This window comes from Barbus barbus (genome assembly GCF_936440315.1).
Source record: "Barbus barbus genome assembly, chromosome: 6".
Taxonomy (NCBI): domain Eukaryota; kingdom Metazoa; phylum Chordata; class Actinopteri; order Cypriniformes; family Cyprinidae; genus Barbus; species Barbus barbus.
Genome location: NC_136734.1, coordinates 8,162,985 through 8,188,397, shown reverse-complemented (window position 1 = coordinate 8,188,397; position 25,413 = coordinate 8,162,985). Strand labels below are relative to the sequence as shown.

The following is a 25,413-nucleotide window of genomic DNA, read 5'->3' as shown; positions in this document are numbered from 1 at the left end:
GAATCTTGCACATTTTCGATGAGATGTTGTAGTGTGTTCCTACTAGAGGTGAAATGAAAAATGCATAACACACATTATCTCAACTTTGGCAAAGTCAATAACAAACATAAAGTGCTCTGGAGTACCGTAACATAAACACACAAACAATAAATGTAATAGAATTAGAACAAAGCATTAAATATTTAATACATAAATTTAAAACATAAAGAGGCCATGTTATATTTAATAACTCTGCCCCTCACTTCCAGGTTTAAGGCCCATTCACACCAAGAACAATAACTATAAAGATAACTATTAGCTTCCACATCAGCAGACAATATCATCTGTTTATTCTAAGCTCACGTGTGTCTGCTGCTTTATTTTCAATCTCATTATAGCAGTATTGATTCTGAGCGGGTGTCAGTGTTTTTATTGTTCGTCAGCTGGAAAAAAAAAAACGTTCTGAAAGTGATTCCAATGATATCGTTTCTCTGTGCCTTTAGCTGTGGTGTGGGCTTTGCTGTCCTTTAATATTAAGAATGATTTTAAATATCTTTATCATTATCTTTATAGTTATCATACTTGGTGTGAACAGGCCTTTAGATGGGTGGTCTGGTTCATGTGTCCTGAAACGTCTGGAACTGCATGACTGCAGATGGATACTACTGGGCAAAAAAGCCTGAGATTAAACTGAATATCTGACTGCTAGTTTGCAAATGCTGTCAATGCTGCACAGGATTCTTTTAGGAACCGGGAGCCTGAATACAACATTAACTTAAAATGGAAATAGTTATTAGTAACATTATAATTATCTTTCTAACTTTTGATCAATTAAATTTTTCAAAATAATGTATTCATGTTGGAATGATTGGAATGTTTCTGTATATTGTATGTATTAACACATTTTTCTTTTCTCTATTTTTTTGTAAGAGCCACAAAATAACTGGAGCTTTATATGACAGTGTAGTTAGATTTTACGTATTTCGATGGAAACTCACAAAAGGATTTGACCAGGATAAACTGACTGAGTATTTGCCATCTTCACTAGTTGGTGATATATCAACAGTTCTTTATGCTGATTTTATAGCAAAGGTAAAATGTACTATTATTAATGTAAAGATTACTATAGAATGGCACTTTAGTTATGTAAATTTATTATCTCTTTTCCTAGGTGTTTGGTCTTAATATCCAGATCAAGAAAACACTCGAATCTGAGACACGTCCTTTGTCTCCTGCGGCAATAACCAAAGCAGGGAAACTCAGTGTAATAACTTGAATGACAACTTAATTTGCTTGATCTTGCGCAGTAGACAGTGCTTGTGTTGCTATTTTTCCTTTTTTTTGGAATTAAATACAATTAAATTATTTTAATGATCTGAAAATAATTATCCGTCACTCTCAGACTTACAAGATGTTGTTTGCAGGGACCATTTTTTGAGAAGATGTTAACAAAGGAGTGTCTGGAGGAGTTAGAAACTGATGGATGCTTCATTCGCTTATTAGCCAGAAGAATTTCCCAATCCCTGTTCAGAGCCAATGATTTCATATATAAGAAAAATGACTACGGATCAGAGGTTATTATTACAAGAACATAAGAAACATTGTGCATCTGATTTTTGAAAATTTTGAATGGCCATATAAGCCTGAAAGGGTAACAACATGTTAATGTTTATGTTCAGAGTGCAATTTTTAGAGACCCTTACATAAGGTTCTTGCATAATGTTGGGCATGCATTACAGTTTAGAATTAGTCAGAGCTATAGATATATATTTACAAGTAAAGCCTCCCATCCTCAAATCAATTTTTGATGTCCTTTCTTCAGGTTGAACCCTAATTATGTTAAAAAATTATGCTTTGTTTTCCTAGATGTATTTTATCCACAAGGGAGAAGTGGAGATTTTATCAAAGGATAATACAGCAGTTCTTTTCAAACTAAAAGCTGGACAGTATTTTGGTGAGCAAAGTTTGCTGTTGGGAGAACCAAGAGCTGCCACAGTAAGGTTAGTATTGCTTTTAATTTTTTTAAAGGTTCCTTTGAGTTTCCTTGTGGAAGAAGTTGTATAAGATGCCAACAGTTCAGTTCCTTAACCGTTCTAGAGCATGAGAAGAGTAGGTCACTCCAAAAGCCACAGGAGTCCACCAACATCAGCCAGAGAACATTTCAATCATGTTGGAAGTTTTCCAAGTGTCAACAGGGTCATTAAGTAGTAAGCCCAAAGTATGCTTTAGTTAATGTGTATGCTAGGGTATTGTATGTGTATAGTGCATGTGATGCACACAGTCAGATTTATTTTTACGGCACAACATTTAGTTATTTTATAACAAAAATGTTTATACATTTTGTATGAATAAACATTTTTTATTCATTAATTCATTCTTTCACTGCCCAGACCCGTTTCACAGTTTTAAATATATAGACAGAGCAACAACAAACTACTGCAGATGGCAACAACAATAGACACCCATGAGAGGAATAGCACAAAAACTGGACAGACATGAAATTTTGTAGTGCACATATAAGCATCTGTGTTCACATACTCTTGGTCTGCACAATAATGGTTAAATGGTCAATCACAATTGTTTTGCCAAAAGCAACAACAACAACTAAAGAATATCTCAAGTGGAGATCGCTACTATGTCTTACATGTTTGCTGGTGTTTTCAGCTCATCAGTGTTTGTTCTGCAATGCAGAGAGACCATATGAGCAAATTTGGCAGTTTGGGAAGAGTTATTAAACCACTGGGAATAAAATGTATACATTTAAAAGAAAAGCTCTTATTGAGAGATTTCAACTTGACATTTGGCAATCAAAATCATTCAAGCTTGCAAGACAACAATCTTACCAATGCAAGACAACACAAATGCAAAATTAAAATGAAATGTTTTCAGGTTAAATAACCAGTGGCCAAATATTGCTGGCAATTATGCTTATTAAATCCAGAGAAGGCTAAATCATGATCACCATTAAAATATGATTCTTTGTGCAGCCCTAGCACATGCTATCAAATAGTGTATACTCTGAAAGGCTAAGTATTAAGTGCTCATGTTAAAATCATGTTCCTGTTCACACAAGCTTATTTAAATCTTACTATGATACTATTACTATTTTACTATTTTCATTTTCTAAATGATTAATTGCAGACTGGGGTTGTTCCAGCAGCATTAAGAAATGCTGTAACTCCTATGCCGAAAAAAGAAATTGATGCCTTTGACAATTTAAAATCTTCCATTTTTGGCAAAAATACTTGAGCGTGTTGTTGCCTCTCATTTGCGTAACCATTTTACCATCAGTAACCTCTTTGAATTCCTTCAGTCTGGTTTTCATCAATTTCACAGTACCGAAACGGCTTTGATCAAAGTTATCAAAGGTAAATGATCTGTGGCTGGCTTCTGATTCTGGTGCAATTCCCATTTTCATCCTTCTTGACGTTAGGGCTACTTTCGATACAGTGGTACTTTGGTTAAAATTTCTCAGTTGTAGTGTAAAAAACACCCTTACACCCAAAATCAGGCCTTTTTAGAGTGAGCCATTCTGTTGCATTTGCCTTTAAATGCTAATGAGCTCTGCCCACCCCGCCCCTCTCTTCTGTGGGCTGATGAGACAATATTATTGAGACAATTTTAATAAAATAAAAAACAATAAAATAATAATTTAAATTTTTTTAATAAAATTAGAGAGAAAAAAATAAAAGGGCATCACAAGGATGTTTTAAATTCATTTAGCAGAGACAGTTCTTTGGGCTTTACGATTTTAGACTTTATAGATTCTAAATAAGCTTTAAAGGCTGTTTGAAAATTAGCAAAATTGGGTTTTAAGTTACTCCATTTAGTTTGATGAATATAACATTTATCTAATAGAAAAAACAGATCAGTAATAAATATTTTCCTTTTAGAAAAGTCATATTGGTTTGAATGTAAATCACTTGAAGTAAAACAAGTGATACATTTAAGACTAGGATGCAGTTCATTTTAACACTCAAATTGTGACATTTCAGGCCAAAACAAAGATGGACATTAAAAAATTAAATGCACAATAGACTCATTTTTTACAATTACAGAAAGAACAGCTGTAATCTATATCCAGATGATGCTCTGTTTTTAGGATATATTCTGTGAGAAATTTTAAAGGAGACTACTTTGGTTTTATTTGTAACACAATACTGACTACAAAGAACTCCCCAAAAATGTTCCCATTCAAATGAAAGAAACATATTAACCCAAACAAATTTAGATGGAGGAGAAGAGATATTAACAAAAAGAGATCTAATCAACTGGTTACTGCAGTTATCATTAAGTAAATCAAAATTATCTAAAAAATACATGTTTTGAAACTTTACTTCCTACTGTGTTACACCAAGAGCCGTGATTTCTGAACAGAGACAGAATTTTTACAGAAGTAGAATTCATGACAATAGAATAATCTTTAACAGAACTATGACATTTAAATTTAAGACAGTTCATTAATACTCAAAAGCTGACCATCAGAATTCAATAACTGACCGATTAATAATATATCAAGTTTAAACAAATGTCTTAAAACCTTTTTTTCTGGTGAGTAATATACGGGGTGGGCCATTTATATGGATACACCGTAATAACATGGGAATGGTTGGTGATATTAAAGTCCTGTTTGTGGCACATTAGTATATGTGAGGGGCAAACTCCTCAAGATGGGTGGTGACTATGGTGGCCATTTAGAAGTCGGCCATCTTGGATACAACTTTTGTTTTTTCAATAGGAAGAGGGCCATGTGACACATCAAACTTATTGGTAATGTCACAAGAAAAACAATGGTGTGCTTGGTTTCAACGTAACTTTATTCGTTCATGAGTTATTTACAAGTTTCTGACCACTTATAAAATGTGTTCAATGTGCTGCCCATTGTGTTGGATTGTCAATGCAACCCTCTTCTCCCATTCTTCTAAGGGGGTCAGATCGGGAGACCTTGGGGGCCATTCAACTGGCCCACGACGACCAATCCACTTTCCAGGAAACTGTTCATCTAGGAATGCTCGGACCTGGCACCCATAATGGGGTGGTGCACCATCAATGGAAACCTCAAGGCCACTGGATATTTGAAATTGCTACATGATGATGTGTTTCCCTCTTTATGCACTGAAGCTGGCACGTTCCCTGAGTTTTTCCAGCAAGATGGTGCACCACCACATTATGGGTGCCAGGTCCGAGCATTCCTAGATGAACAGTTTCCTGGAAAGTGGATTGGTCGTCGTGGGCCAGTTGAATGGTCCCCAAGGTCTCCCGATCTGACCCCCTTAGACTTTTATCTTTGGGGTCATCTGAAGGCAGTTGTCTATGGTGTGAAGGTACGAGATGTGCAGCACCTGAAACTACGGATACTGGATGCCTGTGCTGGCATTTCTCCTGCGGTGTTGCTATCAGTGTGTGAAGAGTGGGAGAAGAGGGTTGCATTGACAATCCAACACAATGGGCAACACATTGAAGTGGTCAGAAACTTGAAAATAACTCATGAACGAATAAAGTTACGTTGAAACCAAGCACACCATTGTTTTTCTTGTGACATTAACAATAAGTTTGATGTGTCACATGGCCCTCTTCCTATTGAAAAAACAAACGTTGTATCCAAGATGGCCGACTTCTAAATGGCCACCATGGTCACCACCCATCTTGAGGAGTTTGCCCCCTCACATATACTAATGTGCCACAAACAGGACTTTAATATCACCAACCATTCCCATGTTATTACGGTGTATCCATATAAATGGCCCACCCTGTACTTGTTATTCCAAATAAAAAATGAGTGAGGGGAGAAGTTATGTTTAAAAGCCAAACACCATGTCAAAAGGGCTTGCCTGTGAAAATTAGATAATCAAAGAGGTATTTTGTTGACATCAAAGCTACATCTAAGAAAAACATTTATATCACCAAGTTGATTAAATAAATTGTTAGAGAAAATATTCCATATAGAGGAACTATTTTTAATAACATTTTTCAACCAATTTATTTGAAAATTTTTATTCAAAGTCATAAAATCCACAACATTCAAATCAACCTGATCATATGGATTGCATAATATAGTTTTCTTTAAATCATGATCTTATTTTTCCAAACAAAATCAAATAATAACTTGTCAAACTCTTCAGTAAATGTCTGCATGATTCAGTCTATTAAAATACATTTAGAATGATCACATAATTTAAGATATGGGGGCAGAAAATCTATAGCCTTTTTTATATCATTTCATATTTATATCGTTTCATTCCTGAATGAATGAAACGTTTTAATGATTCAGTTGAATCGCAATGACTCCCTTATTAACGCTGACTTACTGCCACCTACTGGCCATTTTAATTTCACATTTAAAGTATCTTCATTTTTTAAAATAATTTCAAACATCAGTTTTCAACGTTTTATGTTTCAAATATCAAAACATAATTTATGCATTTGTAACTGCAGGTTAGCATTCTATGTCCCTCTGAGCTGCATTAAACAGTGTGTAAATACATCTAAATGCCACTTCATATGCATTGTAAAGATAAATTTAGTTGATACTGATTCCATTTGCTTGGTAACAGCCCAAATGCAAGAATTTGACTCAAAAGAAGATGCACACTTTTAGAAAAAACGGCTCAAAGGTAAAAATGCCCATAAAACTTGTTGGAAAAGACTCATTTCTATCGCTGCTGTGAACTGACCACACAGAATATGAAGAATATTAAAAAAAATCTGGAGTCAGCTGTCCATGGTAATCTTTAAGATACCAGCACAATAACACACTCAACTAAATATTGTCTAATTATCGTTATCGATAAAATCCCAGAAAATATCAAGATATAATTTTATCAGTTTCGCACACCATGTCATGTTATTTAATTTATATAATAATAATTGTTCAAATCAATATTATTAATACTTTTGACTTATCCATTTTCTTAAAAATGGTTTAAAGGCTGAAATGTAAGGTTTATCATTTTATAAAACTTTTTGTTTTTGTGAAAACTTGTATCTGAATAGTAAATTATGCTTTTTACAGTCATTTTACAGTTTAATATGGTACTATAGACATTACCCTACCCCGCTCATATGGTATTAATTTTATTTGTGCAGGTCTTAAAAAGTCTTAAATTTGAGCTTTAAAATCCTGCAGAAACCCTGGTCCAGAAATAATTTTATTACTAGAATCATGCAATTTGTGTTTCCAATTCATGAAGCCAAAACTGATTTGTAGATTTGCAATTAGTACCATAAATATTTGCAAGAATATATTGCTCATGTGAGTCCTCCAGTACGAGTATTATCCACCTTCCATTATTATTACTCTCATTATGAAGAATTTTCCCCCTGAAATTTCCTTGGAGTATAGCGACCCTAATGCTGATCTATTTGTACCATGACTCAACCAAATGTCGTGACCCCTCTGATTCTTCCAAAAATTATAATCAGCCTTTGAACCGTTTCTTGTAATAAATTAAAATCAGCCCTTTTATCTTTCAGAAACAAAAAGATAGCCTTTATTTTATTTAAATTGCAGATGCCTCTAACATTAAGAGAAATTAAAAAGTCAGGATTAAAAATAAATTGGACAACTACCGTACCTTAGTTTACTAAGCAAAAAGTAAACAATTCCCAGTCAACCCTTCTGTGTTAAGGAATATGAACTTATAAAATATATAGAATGCAATTTTTTAATATGTTGATACAAGGTATCAACATAGAGAGTTGTGGTCAAAATTATTGGCACCCTTGGTAAATGGGATCAAAGACAGCTGTGAAAATTAATCTGCATTGCTAGTCCTTTTCATTTTTTATAAAAATGTAACAGAAGTGGATGGACACAGATGGTAAGTACAATTAATTTAACTTTATTGCACAGAAGAGTCAATGGAGAAACAGGCAGGAGAATGAACGGGTGAGTATAACAGTCCTTAGAGATCTTCCTAGAGTATCGGATCAGAGAAGTAACGGAGTGTCTTGTCTTACAGGGATCCAGGAGAACAGGGAGACACGTTGAAGGAGCACACCCCTCAGAAAGCTGGAGATGGGGGAGAACTAGGAGAACTATGGAAGAACACAAGAGGTAAGTCACACTGGTAAGTATCATAGAAAGCTGTACTAAGACGGAGAGTCCACTTCGTGAGTACGAGACCGGACAAATGTGCTGACTGAGGTATGTGCCTTTGTACTGGCTTATAATGAGGTGATTGGATGCGTCCCAGGTGGAGGTGTTCAGAACTCAGGTGATAGTGATCATTGTGCTTGGGTGGTGGGGGAGCCCGACCATTCTGTGACAATACCCCCTCCTCCACAGCCCGCTCCTGAGGGCCGAATACCTCGACATCGTGGTGGTCTACCTCTGCCACGAGGTGCAGGACACTCAGGATGAGCAGCGTGGAATTCCTCTAGTAAGGACGGGTCTAAGATATCGTTTCTGGGTACCCATGAACATTCCCCTGGTCCATAGCCCTCCCAATCCACGAGGTATTCCAGTTGACCACCACGACGTCAGGACCTCCTTCACCTTGTAGACGGTACTCTCGTCAAGGATCAAAGGAAGAGGGGGTTCCTCTGCCTGACCAGGCTCTGTGAAAACAGGAACAGGGTTATGGTGGGGTTTCAACAGTGATACGTGAAATGTGGGGTGAATCTTGTATTGAGGAGAAAGTTGAAGCCTGTACATGACTGGGTTAATCTGTTTCAGGATGGTGAAGGGACCAACAAATCTGGGACTGAGCTTCTTGCTGGGCAGGCGCAGTCTCATGTCCCGGGTAGATAACCATACCTTCTGGCCTGGTTGGTAGGTAGGCGTTTCTGCTCGCCGCAGGTCGGCTGCCATTTTCCGCCTGCACACTGCCCGCTGAAGCGGATGGTGAGCCGCGTCCCAAACCCTCTCGCTCTCTCGGAACCAGTGATCGATGGCCAGGACATCAGAGGGTTCCTTAGACCAAGGGAACAGAGGGGGCTGGTAGCCAAGCACGCACTGGAAGGGAGTGAGACCAGTAGATGGATGCCGCAGGGAGTTCTGGGTGTACTCTGCCCAGCCCAGGAACTGGTTCCAAGAATCCTGGTGGCCATGGCAGAAGGTCCGTATGAAGAGCCCCACTTCCTGCACCTTCCTTTCCGTTTGCCCATTGGACTGCGGGGTGGTATCCTGAGGAAAGGTTTACGGTCACACCTAGGAGGTTGAAGAATGCGTGCCAGACCCGAGAGATGAACTGTGGACCACGGTCTGACACGAGGTCTTCGGGGATGCCATAAGTTCTGAAGACACCATTGAAGAGCATTTCAGCAGTCTCCATTGCCGTGGGCAGACCTTTGAGAGGCAGAAGTCGACTTAACTTAGAGAAACGATCAATAGTCACTAGAATGTATGCGTTACCTCCAGAGGGCGGCAGATCTGTAATGAAATCTACTTCTAGGTGTGACCACGGGCGATTGGGCACAGGTAATGGAAGAAGCTTCCCTGATGGGAGATGGCGAGGGCTCTTTGATATGGCGCTGTCTGGACATCCCTGTACAAAACTTCTCACATCCCTTACCATATTGGGCCACCAGAAGTGTTCTTGTAGCAGCGAGAGGGTGTTGTTGGCCCCTGGGTGGCCAGTTCCCAAGGAGCTGTGAGCGGAAAAGATGAGTGGAGTGCGTTGTGATTGTGGCACATACTGACTTCCCTCTGGACAGCCCGGCAGATTGTTAGGGGCTGCATTGGAGGCGACTGGAGGAGAATTCCATTGGATGGGGCTTACGATTAACTTGGAGGGAATAATGCTTTCTGGCTCATCCAGTCTCTCTGAAGAACAGTGGATTCGAAACAAAGCATCGGCCTTGACGTTCTTCAGACCTGGACGATAGGAAATCATAACGTTAAACCTTGTGAAGAAGAGCGCCCATCTCACTTGTCTGGGGTTCAGGCGTTTGGCATCACGAAGATATTGCAAGTTATTGTGATCGGTTAATACGGTGAATGGACGAGCCGCTCTCCGAAGCTAATGCCTCCACTCCTCCAGTGCTAGCTTGATGGCTAACAGCTCTTGGTTGCCAATGTCATAATTTACCTCCGCCGTGCTGAGTTTCCGAGAAGAGAAGGCACATGGATGTAATCAAGTTGGATTCCCCTGCTGCTGTGATAACACTGCCACAACTACGGTGGTTGAAGTGTCGACTTCCACGACGAAGGGTAGATACCTCGTAGAAGGAGGTGTCACAAAGGCTGTCTTCCATTCGACCCCCTCACGTATCCCGATTAGATTATATGCACTGCAGAGGTTCAAATTGGTGAAGATGGAGACACCACGGAGATGTTCCAGGGAAGATGGGACGAGAGGAAGTGGGTAGCAGAACTTGATGATGATCTTGTTCAAGGAGCGGTAATCAATATAGGGCCTCAAGCCTCCATCCTTTTTGGCCACGAAGATGAAGCTGGAAGCAGCAGGGGAAGTAGATGGTCGAATGTAACCTTGCTCCAGTGCCTCGTTGATGTATTCTTCCATGGCCTTCTGTTCTGGAAGTGAGAGTGGGTGTACTTTTCCACGGGGCACTGGCTCACCCGATGTAATAGTGAGGCTTTCTTGGGGCAGAATACGTCTCTGAAGGGGGTATAGCAGGATGGGATCTGGACAGACTACTTCTCTACTGGACTTTCTATGGAGGTAGAATTTACATGTAACACTTCCGCAAGAGGTCTTGCGGGTGATGGAGTTATGGGAAAACATCCGGAGAAGCAGCCCCTATTCCACTTCAGGACCTCTCCCGTTTTCCACGAGAAGATGGGATGGTGTTTTACTAACCACGGGCGCCCGGGCGCCCCAAGATGACCTCGGCGGTGGACCCCTCCAGGACTAGCAGATGGATGGTTTCTGAATGAAGTTGTCCTATGCGCAGGGCAATGGGTCCCACACTATAGCGCACGTTCCTTCTGCATAATGGTTTCCTTGTTACTGACTGGGCTTGGTAAACCTTTTCGATTGCAGTGGTCTAATTTTAGCTGGCGGCAGAGACTCTCTGAGATAAAGTTCCCTGCTGATCCGGAGTCGAGGAGGACTGATACTGAAACAGAGATATCAGAGGCAGTATGCATTCCACATGTAGTGAGTAGTTCCATCTTTACCATTGTGGGTTGAATAACACTCACCACAGGTCGTGGAGGATGCAGGGGGCATGCCAGGATCATATGCCCACTAGCGCCACAATACAAGCACAGACCTGCCGCTCAGCCGAGGTAAGTCGCTGGTTATCCACCATCATGGGTTCAACTGTGTGTTCTGGAGGGGTCATGGGAACGGGTCGGCGGAGGAGTGTTGTTTAGATGGTAAGGGTTAATTCTGCTAAACAAGACTGCATGCGATTCGAATGGACAGTTGAATGAACTGCTCCAATCCAATAGCATCATCATACACGGCAAGCTGCAGTCGAAGCTTTGGTTCCAGACCCTGCCGGTAGGTGGTTAGCAGTGATTTCTCATTCCATCCGCTGGCGGCTGCAAGAGTTCTAAACTTGATATAGAGTACTCATTCATATTCACAGTACCTCGTTGCAGGTGATAAAGTTGCTCACTTTTCGAAGCGTTACCAACAGTCCTTCTGAACACCTCCCAGAAATGAGTGATGAAACTGGCCTGAGCTCAGATAGTTTCGGCCCATTGTAGTGCAGTTCCTGTTAGCAGAGAGATAATGAAAGCCATTTTGGATTGTTCAGTAGGAAACATTTGTGGCTGCATTTCAAACATGAGGGTATACTGTAGTAAGAACCCATTGTACTCCTCCGCCAACCCAGAGAAGGGCGCTGGTCTGGCCATGGGACTACTGATGACAGTAGGCGAAGAAGTGCTGGTGGTGATTGCGGAAGTGACAGGTGATGGCGGCACTGGTGGTGATGGTGCATGGAGCAGAACCTGCCGGAGAGAATCCACCAGCTCTTGAAATGGATCGTGGGTACTCATTCTGTGCATACGGTAGTGGTCCGGTCTTCTGTAACAGAAGTGGCTGGACACAGATGGTAAGTACAAGTAATTTAACTTTATTGCACAGAAGAGTCAATGGAGAAAAAGGGAGGAGAATGAACGGGTGAGTATAACAGTCCTTAGAGATCTTCCTAGAGTATCGGAGCAGAGAAGTAACTGAGTGTCTTGTCTTACAGGGATCCAGGAGAACAGGAGACACGTTGAAGGAGCACACCCCTCAGAAAGCTGGAAACGGGGGAGAACTATGGAAGAACACAAGAGATAAGTCACACTGGTAAGTATCATAGAAAGCTGTACTAAGACAGAGAGTCCACTTCGTGAGTACGAGACCGGACGAATGTGTTGACTGAGGTGTGCGCCTTTGTACTGGCTGATAGTGAGGTGATTGGATGTGTGACAGGTGCAGGTCTTCAGAACTCAGGTGATAGTGATCATTGTGCTTGGGTGGCGGTGGAGCCCGAACGTTCTGTGACAAATCTAACCTTTCATTGGAGAATAAGAATTTCAAATGGGAGGAAATATCATTATGAAATAAATGTTTCTCTAATACCATTCCTTCATACGGAATATCTCCAGATCCTTCAGATTCACAGCTACATGATGGTGTTTCTACAGGGTTCAGGTCAGAGGACTGGAATGGCCATAGCAGAAGCTTGGTTTTGTGCCCAGTGACCCATTTTTGTGTTGTTTTTGAGGTTTGTGTTTGGATTATTGTCTGGTTGGAAGATCCAAACATTGCCCATTATAAGATTCTAAACAAAGTCAGTCACTTGTTGATTTTTTTATCTGTTGGTATTTGATAGAATCCAAAATTCCTCAACAATTCTTTTTCATTTTCAAAATTCAAATTTAAATATTTATTTGTCACCCCTTAGACATCTGTTCTGATCGCTCTGTCTACACTTATGGTATTTCTATGCTGATGATCATTTCTATGCTGATGATACTCTCATCTATACAGTATATCTGTATTCAAAACCTGGTGAAAACCTTGCTGTCTGTTATCTTTCTTACTGTATTTCTGAGGTAAAAACATGGATGAAAAATAATTTCCTTTTCCTGAATAGTGGGCAACCCGAATTAATTTGTTTCCTGTCATCAAATATTTAAAGCTGGTTCCCTGACTCTGTCTGTTGATGGCTCTGTTTTGGACACTAAAAGTAAAATGAGGAAGCTTGGAGTTACCTTTAATGCCAGTTTTGATCATATTGTAAAGAACATAGCAAGAATTTAGCAAGATTGCATCCTATGCTACATTTCTCTGTAGCAGTGAAGTTGGTCAAAATCAACTTTTAAAGTACCCCTGCAGTCAAATATTTTATCCCTTAAAACTAGGGGTGTGCGATATGACGATTTTTTGATCGTGGATGATAAAAATTTCTCCACGATCTGCTTTTGATCTGCTACAGCGCATTTTCTATCAGTTACAGTTCTGGCGCCTCCGTCATATACTGTACAACGCCACATACATTCACATCAGTGTTAACTCAACGGTACAGTTAAACTCTCATGGGACACTGCACTTATTCGCAATCACAAAAGTACATTATTTGCGTGTTTTAAAGCCTTGCCGGTTAAGCTTTTCATTCACGTGTTGTTCTGACGTGCGCTTTTTCTGAGTCCGTACACCTGAAGCGCATGTGCTAAAAAGCCTGTCTAACAGCGCCTGATTACTCAACTAAGTTATATTTTGTGCTAATACTGTCAAAACACACAAGGTTTATGTATAGACTCAGTTGGTTATGTCTAAAATGAAAGTAAACAGCCAAAACAAACGGATGCGTGCCTGTATATTAGATGAGTGCAGGTCTAAAAGGCACAGAACTAAACATGCTGCCGACTGTAATTAAACGGAAATTTTATTTCTGTCCTTATTTACTCACTCACATGCTGTATTAATTTCTTTCTTATGCTGAACACAAAAGAAGATATTTTGAAAAACGTGGGATAACTCAACAGTTGCTGGTCCACATTGACTTGGACAGAAGGAAAAAAAAAAAGTATGGAAGTCACTGTGGACCAGCAACTGTTTGGTCACCCACATTCTTCAAAATAACATGAACGTTCAGCAGAAGAAAGAAACTCATTCAGGTTTAAAACTAAACTTGAGTGAGTAAATGATGGTATAAATATAAAACACTATGACAGAATTTTTATTCTTTTATACTAAAACAACAAAACGCAAAGAGAAAAAAATAACTCGCTACTCTTGACAGAAAAAAAATAATACAGCTACTTTAATAGGAATCAATCTATATAGTGTTTTATTTTTATATTTCTTCATACAGTTTCTTGAATGCTCCTGCTAAATACACCTATTGTACCTGAAAATAAAACAGTTTATTTTATTTGTATATTATGTGTATTTGTAATGTGTATCTTTGTTCTTATTTTTATCAACAAAGATAAAATAATGACAAAGATTTTTATCTTCGCCCACTTTGGCCTAAATATCTGCCATACCTTTTTAATATTTTGTTACCTTGAAAGGCTTTGTCTTTATAATAGGGAAATTATTTTGGCTGCACTGCTCAGACAAAATAGTAAAACCAACATGACAAAGAATCGTGTAATCGTGATATTTCTAAAACAATCGTGATATATTTTTGCCATATCGCCCACCTCTATGTAAAACTTATCTTTTTTCATCAAAATTACGTATTTAAATGTTTTTTCTTGTGAAAATAATTTTATTTGTAAAATGTAAATAATTTTATTTTTATTTGCAGCCATTTGTGATTCTTAATTCGCGCCCGCGAGCATATGCATGTGAAGTGCAGATGCTGATGCGGGAGAGGTGGGTCTGACTCCGGGCTACTTTTACACTGTTGCCGCGGGTTATAATGCAAGTTAGTGGTTCTAAATTCACATTAAACCACGGCTTCATGGGGTTTTTTGCTCTAATTTATGTTATGTTTTGTGCTAGGATTGGTATATTTTGCATGCTAGTGATAGGAATCGATCCCTTGACGTGTTTGGTTATTGGTTTGTGACGTAGCAACCTGAGGGCAGTTTCAAACTGCATTTCTGGGACTGCCATTGGGAAACTACAGTTTTAAGGAGAAAATACTCACCAATGGTGCTGATTAATTGATTGGCACATGGTGTGTCTAAAAGCATATTAAAAACACCACACAGACAAATAAACAACATAAACTTGATTTTCACTACAGGGGGACTTTAACAAGCTGCAATACTTACTACTTGGCTGCCAGGATCCTGACTGGAACCAGGATATGCATATTGCTCATTTTAAAATTATGATACTGACATACAAAGAATTACATGGCTTGAGTCCACATTATTTATACACATTGTTAATTCCTTACACCCCTAGATGCCATAGAAGTGTAATGAAATATTTAGCAAATATGCTGTATGTGTAGCTTGTTGATTTGTCCCATTTCTTTTTCAGAGCTGCAACAAACTGCGAGTTGTATGTGTTGTCGAAGAAAAGCCTTGATGAAGCTTTGAAGTATTACCCTAACATTTTTGAGCAAATGCAAAGTGCAGCTGATGAGATGAAGTACCAGTTACACAAAGGAGACCTTCAGATAAACACATTTACAAAGCCTAGCTCTGCAGGAGAGACTTTCCTTCGGACTGGATGTAAGTTGTTTAATGTTGAACTGATGCATTTAATTTATGTAAGAGCAGGCTCACAATTCATGACATGCAAACTACCAGAATTTTTTTACTGCTCACAATGAATACATACCGTTAATCTTTTATAATCTCATTAGATCATTTGGCTAAAATAACCTCAGCTAACAGTAAAACTATTTTAAATTATGGTCATGGAAAACTTGAAAATATCAGGGAATTTTTCCGGGAAACCTGAATGATTTGAAAAGTCATGGAAATTTCTGTAATAAATGTACGCTTTTCTTTAGTTATACTCTCCTCTTAAATGTTTTGTAGGCTGAAAATTGCTCTTGTGCAGCGTGAAATCTGGCAAAATGGCAATTTGCTCATCAATGAAATCTGCACACTGGTTACCACTTTCTCATGTCAGTTTATCATAGTCTCTAATAATTTGGCAAGTATAAAACAAGCATTTCTTTAGAGCTAGGAGACGGACACATGACCAAATATATGACAGTTCATGCAGTTGCAAAAGGAGCAGAAGCATCATATACTTGTATATGTTTCAGTGTTGTCTGGTGCATTGTGTCCACTTGTCATTTTTGATGCCTTAAGAGTAATAAATTGTTGCTCACTGACTGACTCGGAAATGTTAGAAAAAAACAGAAAGGAGGCAGGTCTTGTACATGAAAATATTTCTGCAGAATGGTAGTAACATAGACCAGGAAGCAGCAATGTGGTGAGAGGTGTCTTGAGATCATGAGTATGCTGTAACATCCCAGTAGTAAATTTCTCTTGACTGCATGATCTGCATTCATCTGATGAACACAACATGTAATATTGTGTTTCTGTCCTTATAGGTGTAAAACTTTATACGGAACACATGGCTGAGGAAGAGCACAGAGCTGAACTCCGTTCTCGTTCTTTGGGCATTAGACTATGCACATCAATCTCATCCATGCTCATCCAATTCTTCCTGAAGATTTTCAACACCATGAGAAGAATGCACAGCAAAACCATTGATCCTGAGAACAATTTTCGAGTGATCTATCAGTACACATCCTGTCTGCTGATTACTGTTTTTTTCTGGGCAATAACATTCATGGTGTGTATGGTACTCTTGTGCATTTTAGCAGTTCTCTTAGTTAGAGGTAATACAGTGAAATACACAAGTGTTCAAAAGTGTCCAAATACTTTTTGGGGCCACTATATGACAGATTAGGATATGGATTTTTTTCCTATCAAAGCTCAGTCATTAAACATATTACTATTGCTAATTCCTAAGGCTCATTCACACTAAGAACTATGTGAATATGAAGTTTAAAATGATGACAACACAGAGAAACAATCTTGTTGGAATTAGTTTTCTTGCTGATGAATGATAAAAACAATCAAAACCATTCCTACTTTACATGTATTGCATTTATGTTTATAGAACATATATTAAATGTGTAATATATGTTATAGGTTTTAGTTTTCATTCTTGGTGTGAAGCGGCCTTTAGGATTAGGGATATGCACAAACTGTTAACTCTGTGTATTAAACACAAGGGCTTTTCGCACTTGAAATAGTTAACCCAGGGCCGTTCTAAACCCTGGAAAAAAGAATCCTGGGTTATGTTGCTTCATATTTCACACGGTTCATAGTCTATGTGGAGTTAACAATTAATCCTGGGTATTCATGAACTGATGTTTCACACTATACATTCCTAAACTCTGCGTTAACTTTATTATATACTTGTCAGTATCATTGATTGGATGAAAGCAACACATGACCTCTTTACAGGCTCTAGCATTGTGCATCCTCAATAGGCTATATTGACTGACTGTACGATCAAGTTTTTTTCTGAATGGACTTTTCGGACTATAAAAGGTCTGATTGATGTGTTTTATGTCACCATTTGATATTTTTTCCCACAAACACTGAAACAACTTTTTATGCAACAAGTGGTGTTTCTGTGACTGTCCAGTGCATGTGAATATGAGGTACGCGATTGGTTTGCTGTCAGTTGCTAAGCATCTACTCAGAACATTGTAACACATTGTGATTAATTTACACTGTACACATTTGGCACCGCAATGCAAGGGTAACACTGCAAAAGGACTGCAAACCCTGATCCGGAGCAAGTGTAAAATGTCTAAAGTGTGAAACATGTATTTACCAAGGGTGAAAAGTGAGTTTAGAACAATGATACCTAGGTAAGCACAGTGTGAAAAGCCCTATAATAGTTAATTCAAAACTCTTCAGACTTTTTAGAGTTGGTGTTTATTTCAAGCTAATTATTACATACAGTTACGCTGTCTGTTGTACAGTTCCTTACTCCAGATCCTCTATGTTATACATCAATTACTGACACAAACGCTAAATGTAAAAAAGGCTCTCATCTCTTTCTCTCTCTCTCTGTAGCCCACGGTGTTTGATGTTGACTATTATTTATACTTGCTCACAATGGTTGTTGAGTTCCTTCAGATAATTGAGGTGAGCCAAAGATTATAACTGATTTACATTGAATTTAAGATTATTCCCCTAACATAACACACATGCATTACAGCTGAGATACTATAAGGATGTAGGCCTCATGGAATTTAATTCTCCCACATTTCTTTCAGATCATCCTGAAGTTCCGCATTTGTTATTATGATGACAGTGGAACCTATGTTTCAGAATACAGATCAACGTCCCGTAACTACATGAAGAGCAAAGTGGGATTTGTCTTTGATATGGTCTTTTCATTTCCATATGGCCTTATAATTTTTCGCCAGATGAAAAAGGATCCAGCTACATTCTTGCCTATGATTATTTATGTCCGGATTGCTCACTTGCCACGCATTATTTCACTATTTGTGTTTATGTGGAGAGAAGAACAATCGTTAACAAACAAGTATGTCTTTTAGTGATATTTGTCCATTAACCTGATTTACATTTAATTACTTGCATTTTCATAAAATATTGCATTATAGTACATTTTTCTTTTGCAAAACAGAGTTATATTTGCCCATTTTTCTTGTTTTTTTTGTGTGTTTTCAGTCTTCTGTGGATTAGGATGATCAAGTACTTTGTACATTGTTTCCTCTTTATCCACTGTGCAGCAGTTGTCTGCATTTCATTTGTTGAGAGTCATGGAATAATGTCATGGATTGATGAAACAGGTGAGGGAAAAATATATATATATATATATATATATATAAAAAAAAAAAAACATAAGATGATTTAAAGGAGTCAGCTCATGAGGAATCACAGTTTCACGAGTTCACACTAAGATATAATATGATTGAGAAATTAGTAAGCATATTTGGCGTGCTGTCCGGAGGGAGGGCTCCGAGCTCGGGATAGAGCCCGAACCCAGAGATTTTAAGCATAAAACGTTAAATGCTGATGTCTGAAATTATTTTAAAAAATGAAAAGATACTTTAAATGTGAAATTAAAATTGCCATTAGGCGGCAGCAAGTCACTGTTAATAAGTGAGTCGACTGAACCAAATCATTTAAATGGTTGATTCATTCAGGAACAAAACAGCATCATGTTGCTCAGAGACGCAAATTGGAATTATATGTGTTGGTGAAATAGAGCAAAAACAGTCGATATTGCATCTAAAACGTAAGTGTCTTAATATTAAATTCTTGTTTATTTAACTACTGTATAAACAGTGGCGTAGCAAGTCAGCCCTGGGACCATATGCAAAAAAATTGTACGGGCCTCCCCAACTCATATGGGCTTCAACTCACATAACTTGTTGATTTTTTTTTACGTAAATACAGTTACGTGACTATTCACAAGCTGTTTTAATTATGGTATAAATGCTTGGAAATAATATTTAATGTTTTCAAGTCCATTCATTGCATGCAAGCCACCCAATAATCGCAATAAGCTTTGTGTTTTTTTCATCTTTCTTTAAATTTTAATTTAAATTTTAAGATCATATACAAACAATAAATGTGTTTTGCGCTCTTTTATTTGTAGTGAGGTATATACATTCGCCTCAGTTCAAGCTGCATGTGAATCAATGATATTTTGCACTTTATTTGCAGCACGAAATAAACATGAATAAATATTTGAATGCATATATAAAAACAAAAAATCTGAACAATTTATACAAACGAATCTCTCATGAAATCAATCAATTAGAGTTTCAAAAATATAAATACTGAGGCCTTATTGAATCACGCCATTGAAACTTGCCAATGGCGTTCAAGCGCGCAAAATATGAGCAGGAATCCCACTCTATATAAGGCTGTAGTAAACCCTAAAAGCTAATTTTAGCTTTTAGGGAATCACTCTTAAGATTCGATATTTATATGATTAATTGAGATTAATCAGAATGTCCAACTTATACCTTGTTAACGATACCTTATTAACGACTTGTCCAGCAAGCATTAAAATCAGACCGTTATTTCTTAACAATTTTGTTTATCTTATTCGCGGCCAATGATAAAACAAACCAAATAGTTAGTTATCAAATTCATGAGCAAATTACATAGCAACAGACAAGAGATTTCTTAATAGAATCAAAGTTTATTTCACTACTCTAACACAATACTAAGCTAAATGACACAAACAGAAGACGTAACAACACACACACATTCGTTGCAATGAATTGTTTTGATCTGGAGAGTTTTAGGTTCTAATGCTCGTTTTCAAGAATGCTCTGACTTCAACCTGAGGGAAATCACACACACATGGAACTCTTCTGTCTTTACTCTTAGCGATGAATACAACCAGTTCCAGCAGATTTAGGAGATATTGTCTTACTTTCTTTGCTTTCACTCGAGTTGAGTTCCTTCCTTCCCGGTCCAGGAAAGATTGTGCGCGGATTGGCAGCTTGGTCGGTCGTTGTCACGAGAATATTCTTCAGTGGTTGGTTGGCTTCGTTCTGACTTGATGACGCTCCCAGGAAGTTGGTTTCAGTTTCTGAGGCTTTAGATGTTAAAGTTCTTTGGGAGTTTGAGTCTTGATCTCAGTTCACTGCTCAATCATGATGTTAAATGACTGAGAGCGAAAGAAAAATCAGGGAGGGTTTGTTTCAGAGTTTTTCTAGATGACAAGGTCTTTGCCCTGTTCGACTTTATTTATGATAAATCCGGTCAAGCACTGAAGGTTCTCTTCTTTAAAGACATCCAGATGTTCTTCTCAAATATATTCTGGGTTTTAGAGGTCTCCTGAGACCAGAAGATTTAGGACAGGAGATCAGCAGGAGGGAAGCTTTGATTCCCGCTCGAGAATGTTTTGTCCGAAATTATGTGTGTGTGTATGTGTTCTGGTTTCGAGCAGGTCCTACAAGGCAGTGCTTGTACGTCATCCATTCAGAATATTTTTCTTCAGCCAACCTTCTACGAGAAGCAAGAAGCCTATCAAGAAATAACTACTCACAGTGATCTACATGCTGCAGCGGACACGACTTTTCTTCCCCTGCTGTGTTCCAGTGAGCTTCGGAATCAAGCATGACTCGCGATTGCCTGTCCTGCACGGAGCCAATTGAATCTTCTGATGGCCACGAATCGTGCGTGTTCTGCCTCTACACAGAGGCGGCGCTTGGAGGGGGTCGGACTGCCCCCACTGCGGGTATATGAGTCTCCGGACTCTCAGGCTCCGTGTGGCCATCGTCCAATGCGATGAACTCGGCCAACTAACTCTACTGCGCTCTTCCTCTGCAGACTCTTTCAAGCCAAGGAGGAAAGTGCCGCAAGTTTCTGATGCGGATCTGTCAGGATCAGGTGACGAGCCCGCGCCGGCTCAGTGCCCACGCGCTCCTCACCCCCCTGCTACAGGTCCTCTTCCAGTGTGCTTCATGACCGCTGAAGCGCCTTCGAGAGAGGAGTGGTCCAGGAGTGGCTGGATTACACGGCACTCCACGGCAGCGACGCGGGGGACCTCCATCATAGTGATGTCAAGCTCCTAAGCATCCTGTCCAAGGCAGTGGATGAGCTCGGTTTGGAGTGGGCGCCTCCTGCCGAGCCGGCCAGAAGCCGTCTGGACGAGTGGTACCTCCAGTCGGATCGCGGCCGAAAAGACACCCCGCAGAGACCCGGCCTCTTTTTCCCCAAGGTGCATGATGAGATAAAGTCATGGAACGCACCACTCACCAGTTGGGTGCATAATCCTGACCAAGTGGGGTGTGTCAAACTCCCCCCCGTGGAAGAAGCTGTCACTGCCCATCTCTGTCCTTCAGCTGCGGCAAACTGGAGAACTGAAGTGTTTAAAGAACTCTGACGCGCCACGGATCTAGCCCTCAGAGCGACGAAGGTGACAGTTCGAGCGATCGGCCGCAATATGGGGAATCTTGTGATGCTAGATCGTCACCTGTGGCTTACTCTGACCGAGTTAAAGGACTCAGAGAAAACAGCCCTTCTAGACGCTCCCGTGAATCCCTCAGGTCTCTTCGGAGTGGCGTTGGAGACGTTCACGGAGCGCTTCGTTGAAGCGCAGAAGCAGTCGAAAGCCATTAGCCACTTCCTGCCAAAGCATGCCGGCGCGAAACCTCCTGGGCGTTCCCGCTCCTCCTCAGCGCAGCGCATGTGAAGACCACACGCCTCTTCTGCTGCTGTTCCGTGCGAACAGGAGCCGGCGGTGAGGTCAAGACAACCGTGGCCGAAGCGCCATCAGGGTTCGAAGGGCCAGACAGAAAGCCGCATTCCTGATGCTGTCTCTCGGAGGAGGAAAGCTGCACCCAGCGCCGAAGACGAGCCACTGAAGAAGTCCGCTCACTCCGCTGTGTGTGCTCACCACGCCCCCCTGCCTGTTGCGGGTGGCGAGAGCAATTGTCATGTTTGTGTTTTGACTGTTCCACTATGCAGTGCAATAAAGTCAAAAAACATACAAAACTCACCTCAATATCAGGGCAATTTCCTCCTCTCACTCCCCTCTCCCCCATCACTCACTCTCACACTCGTGTGGTATTAAACTCCCCGCCCCCCAACGGCGAGTTATCCCTCACGGTGTGCAGTCCGCCTCGCCCGCTGTCAAAGTTCACAGAAGCGTGGCAGGCACTGCCAGGAGTATCAGAGTGGGTTGTGAAATCAATAAAGAACGGCTACACGCTTCAGTTCTTCAGACCGCCCTGTTTCAACGGTGTGTTAATGTCCACTGTACGGGAGCGAAATGCCTCAGTTCTGCAAGAGGAAATACACAATCTTCTCGCAAAGCATGCTGTAGAGGCAGTACCCCTCACAGACCGCGAGAGTGGCTTCTACAGTCGTTATTTTCTGGTGCCAAAGAAAGATGGCAGACTCCGGCCAATCTTGGACCTGAGACCGCTGAATCGCGCACTTTCAAAGCGCTCATTCAAAATGATTACGCTGAGACAAATCCTCTCACATATCAGAACGGGAGATTGGTTTATCTCCATGGATTTAAAGGATGCTTATTTTCACATTCAGGTAGCCCCCTGCCACAGGCGCTTCCTGAGATTTGCATTCGAGGGGATAGCGTACCAATTCACGGTCCTGCCCTTTGGCTTATGTCTGGCCCCTCGCACGTTTACGAAATGCATGGACGCTGCTCTCTCTCCTCTGAAGCAGAGCAGAATGCACATCCTGAGCTATCTCGACGACTGGCTAGTCTTAGCCCAATCAGAGAGCACGCTGCTCAGTGACAAACTCAGACTCCTCGCTCATATTCAGAGCTTAGGGCTGACTGTAAATATGCAAAAGAGCATGCTGGTACCGAGCCAGAACATCTCCTTTTAGGGGGGGGAACTGACCTCGATCAATATGTGAGTGTGTCTGTGGGAGGAGCGCTCACAAAAGCTGATCAGCTCTCTCGCAATCTTCAAATTAGGTCGTTCTTTCCCGCTAAAATGCTTTCAGAGGACGGTCGGCCAGATGGCTGCTGCCTCGACAGTGTGCAATCTAGGGCTCCTACATATGCGACCGCTTGAGCTCTGGCTAAAGAGCCGGGTGCCATAGAACGCATGGTGCACGGGCACCTTGCGCATCAAAGTGACGCGCGACTGTTTGCATACGCTGACGCCTTGGCGCAATATGACTCTGTATCGCCAGGGTGTTCATATTGGCCAAGTGATCAGGAGAAAGAATGTTACAACAGATGCATCGAGCACGTGCTGGGGAGCCGTATGAGATGGCAGACCAGCCTTCGGGATGTGGTCAGAAACGGAGAAGTCATGGCACATAAACTGTCTGGAGGTCTGTGCTGTACACCTAGTGCTCGAGTGCTTTCTCCCAGACATTCTTCAAAGTCACGTTCTCATCAGGACGGACAGCATGACAGTGGTAGCGTTTATAAATCACCAAGGCGGTGTGAACTCGCGGCCACTGCTGCGGCTGGCAAGAGACCTCCTTCTGTGGGCAGATCGACACCTCCTCTCCATCTGGGCAGTACATGTCCCTGGACACCTGAACTACGGCGCGGATTTACTGTCGAGGGGCGAGGTAATCCACGGGGAGTGGAGATTACACCCTCTGACAGTCAAAATGATATGGAGTATATTCGGCAGGGCGGAGGTGGACCTCTTCGCATCAGCGGAGAACACTCACTGCCCGCTGTTTTATTCTCTGACACACTCTCCCCTGGGAGTGGATGCACTAGCTCACAGCTGGCCGAAAGTACGCAAGTATGCCTTTCCTCCAGTGAAACTTCTGCCTCGCGTGCTTTGCAAAATCAGAGAGGAAAAGGAATCTGTTCTGTTAGTGGCACCGAAATGGCCCAATCAGCCGTGGTTCCCAGAACTGGTGGAGATGCTGGTAGGCCCCCCGTGGACTATCCCACTGAAGAGAGACCTCCTCTCTCAAGCACAAGGAACGATATGGCACCCAAATCCGGAGTCATGGAGCCTTCATGTCTGGCCGCTCGATGGAGCTTGCCAGTAACAGATGCACTTCCTCAGCGCATGTTGAACACTATCTCTGAGGCTAGGGCTCCTTCCACGAGGCGTCTTTACGCACATAAATGGAAAATTTTCTCAAGTTGGTGCGTATCGCGGGGCGAAGACCCAATCAACTGCCCAATACCAATAATTTTTGCCTTCCTCCAAGAGCGATTTGATAGTGGTCGCATGCCATCCACATTGAAAGTGTGTGGCCACTATAGTAGCCTTTCGCGTTCGTCGAAAACCGCCCGATCGGCAGAAATGACCTGATCATAAGTTTTTGGAAAGGAGCAAAAAGGCTGAACCCTCCTCGCCCTTCTACTCTACCCACTTGGAACTTGGCGCTTGTGCTTAATATACAATCAGCGAGCTTGCGTGCGCTCTCTCTCAAGACAGTGCTCCTGCTCGCGCTGGCCTTTCTTAAGCGAGTTGGAGACCTGCAGGTGCTTTCGATTGCCCACTCGTGTATTGAATTTGGGCCAGGTGATTGCAGACTCACCTTGAAGCCTAGAAAAGGTTATGTGCCTGAAGTGCTTTCGACTCCATTTAAAGCGCAGGTCATAACACTATTTGCTTTCCGCCCCGAAATGCCGACCGGGACGGAGCCACTTAATACACTCCTGCTGTGCCCTGTATGTGCGGTGCGCACTTACGCATGTTTGGTGGACGCACAAAAGGACTGCCTGTGTCCAAGCAAAGGCTGTCACACTGGATCGTCGACGCAATTGCTTTGGCTTACAGCTCTAAGGGCGCGGAATGTCCGACAGGGGTTCGGGCCCACTCAACCCGCAGACTCGCGTCATCCTGGGCCTGGGCAAATGGCATGTCTATTCAAGATTCAAGATTTTTATTTGTCACATACACAATTATACAGAGTATAGCCAGCAGTGAAATGTAAGTCAGGTCCGCTCCAAGGACTCTGCAATTATATGGAATACAAATATTAAGAAAAATAAGTTGACTTAAAATAGTAATAAAGAGGAATGTACAAAAAAGTTGTACAGGGTATTTAAATAGCAGCAATATGAGGTAGAGAAAAATTATGAATAGCTTATTGATATAGTGACATTTACATGGAGTCAAGTGATGTTA

At 40.9% G+C, this 25,413-nt stretch overlaps 1 protein-coding gene across 1 annotated transcript in view; it reads left to right on the top strand.

The window, feature by feature from the left end:
• cngk (cyclic nucleotide-gated potassium channel) overlaps nt 1-25,413 on the top strand; it is a 44,006-nt gene that overhangs the window by 11,345 nt on the left and 7,248 nt on the right. Inside the window, exons 8-16 of the mRNA XM_079420230.1 lie at nt 910-1,071; nt 1,151-1,243; nt 1,404-1,553; nt 1,846-1,979; nt 15,330-15,523; nt 16,360-16,604; nt 17,906-17,977; nt 18,109-18,380; nt 18,527-18,648. Coding sequence (XP_079276356.1) covers nt 910-1,071; nt 1,151-1,243; nt 1,404-1,553; nt 1,846-1,979; nt 15,330-15,523; nt 16,360-16,604; nt 17,906-17,977; nt 18,109-18,380; nt 18,527-18,648 — 1,444 coding nt within the window. The remainder of the gene's footprint in view (nt 1-909; nt 1,072-1,150; nt 1,244-1,403; nt 1,554-1,845; nt 1,980-15,329; nt 15,524-16,359; nt 16,605-17,905; nt 17,978-18,108; nt 18,381-18,526; nt 18,649-25,413) is intronic.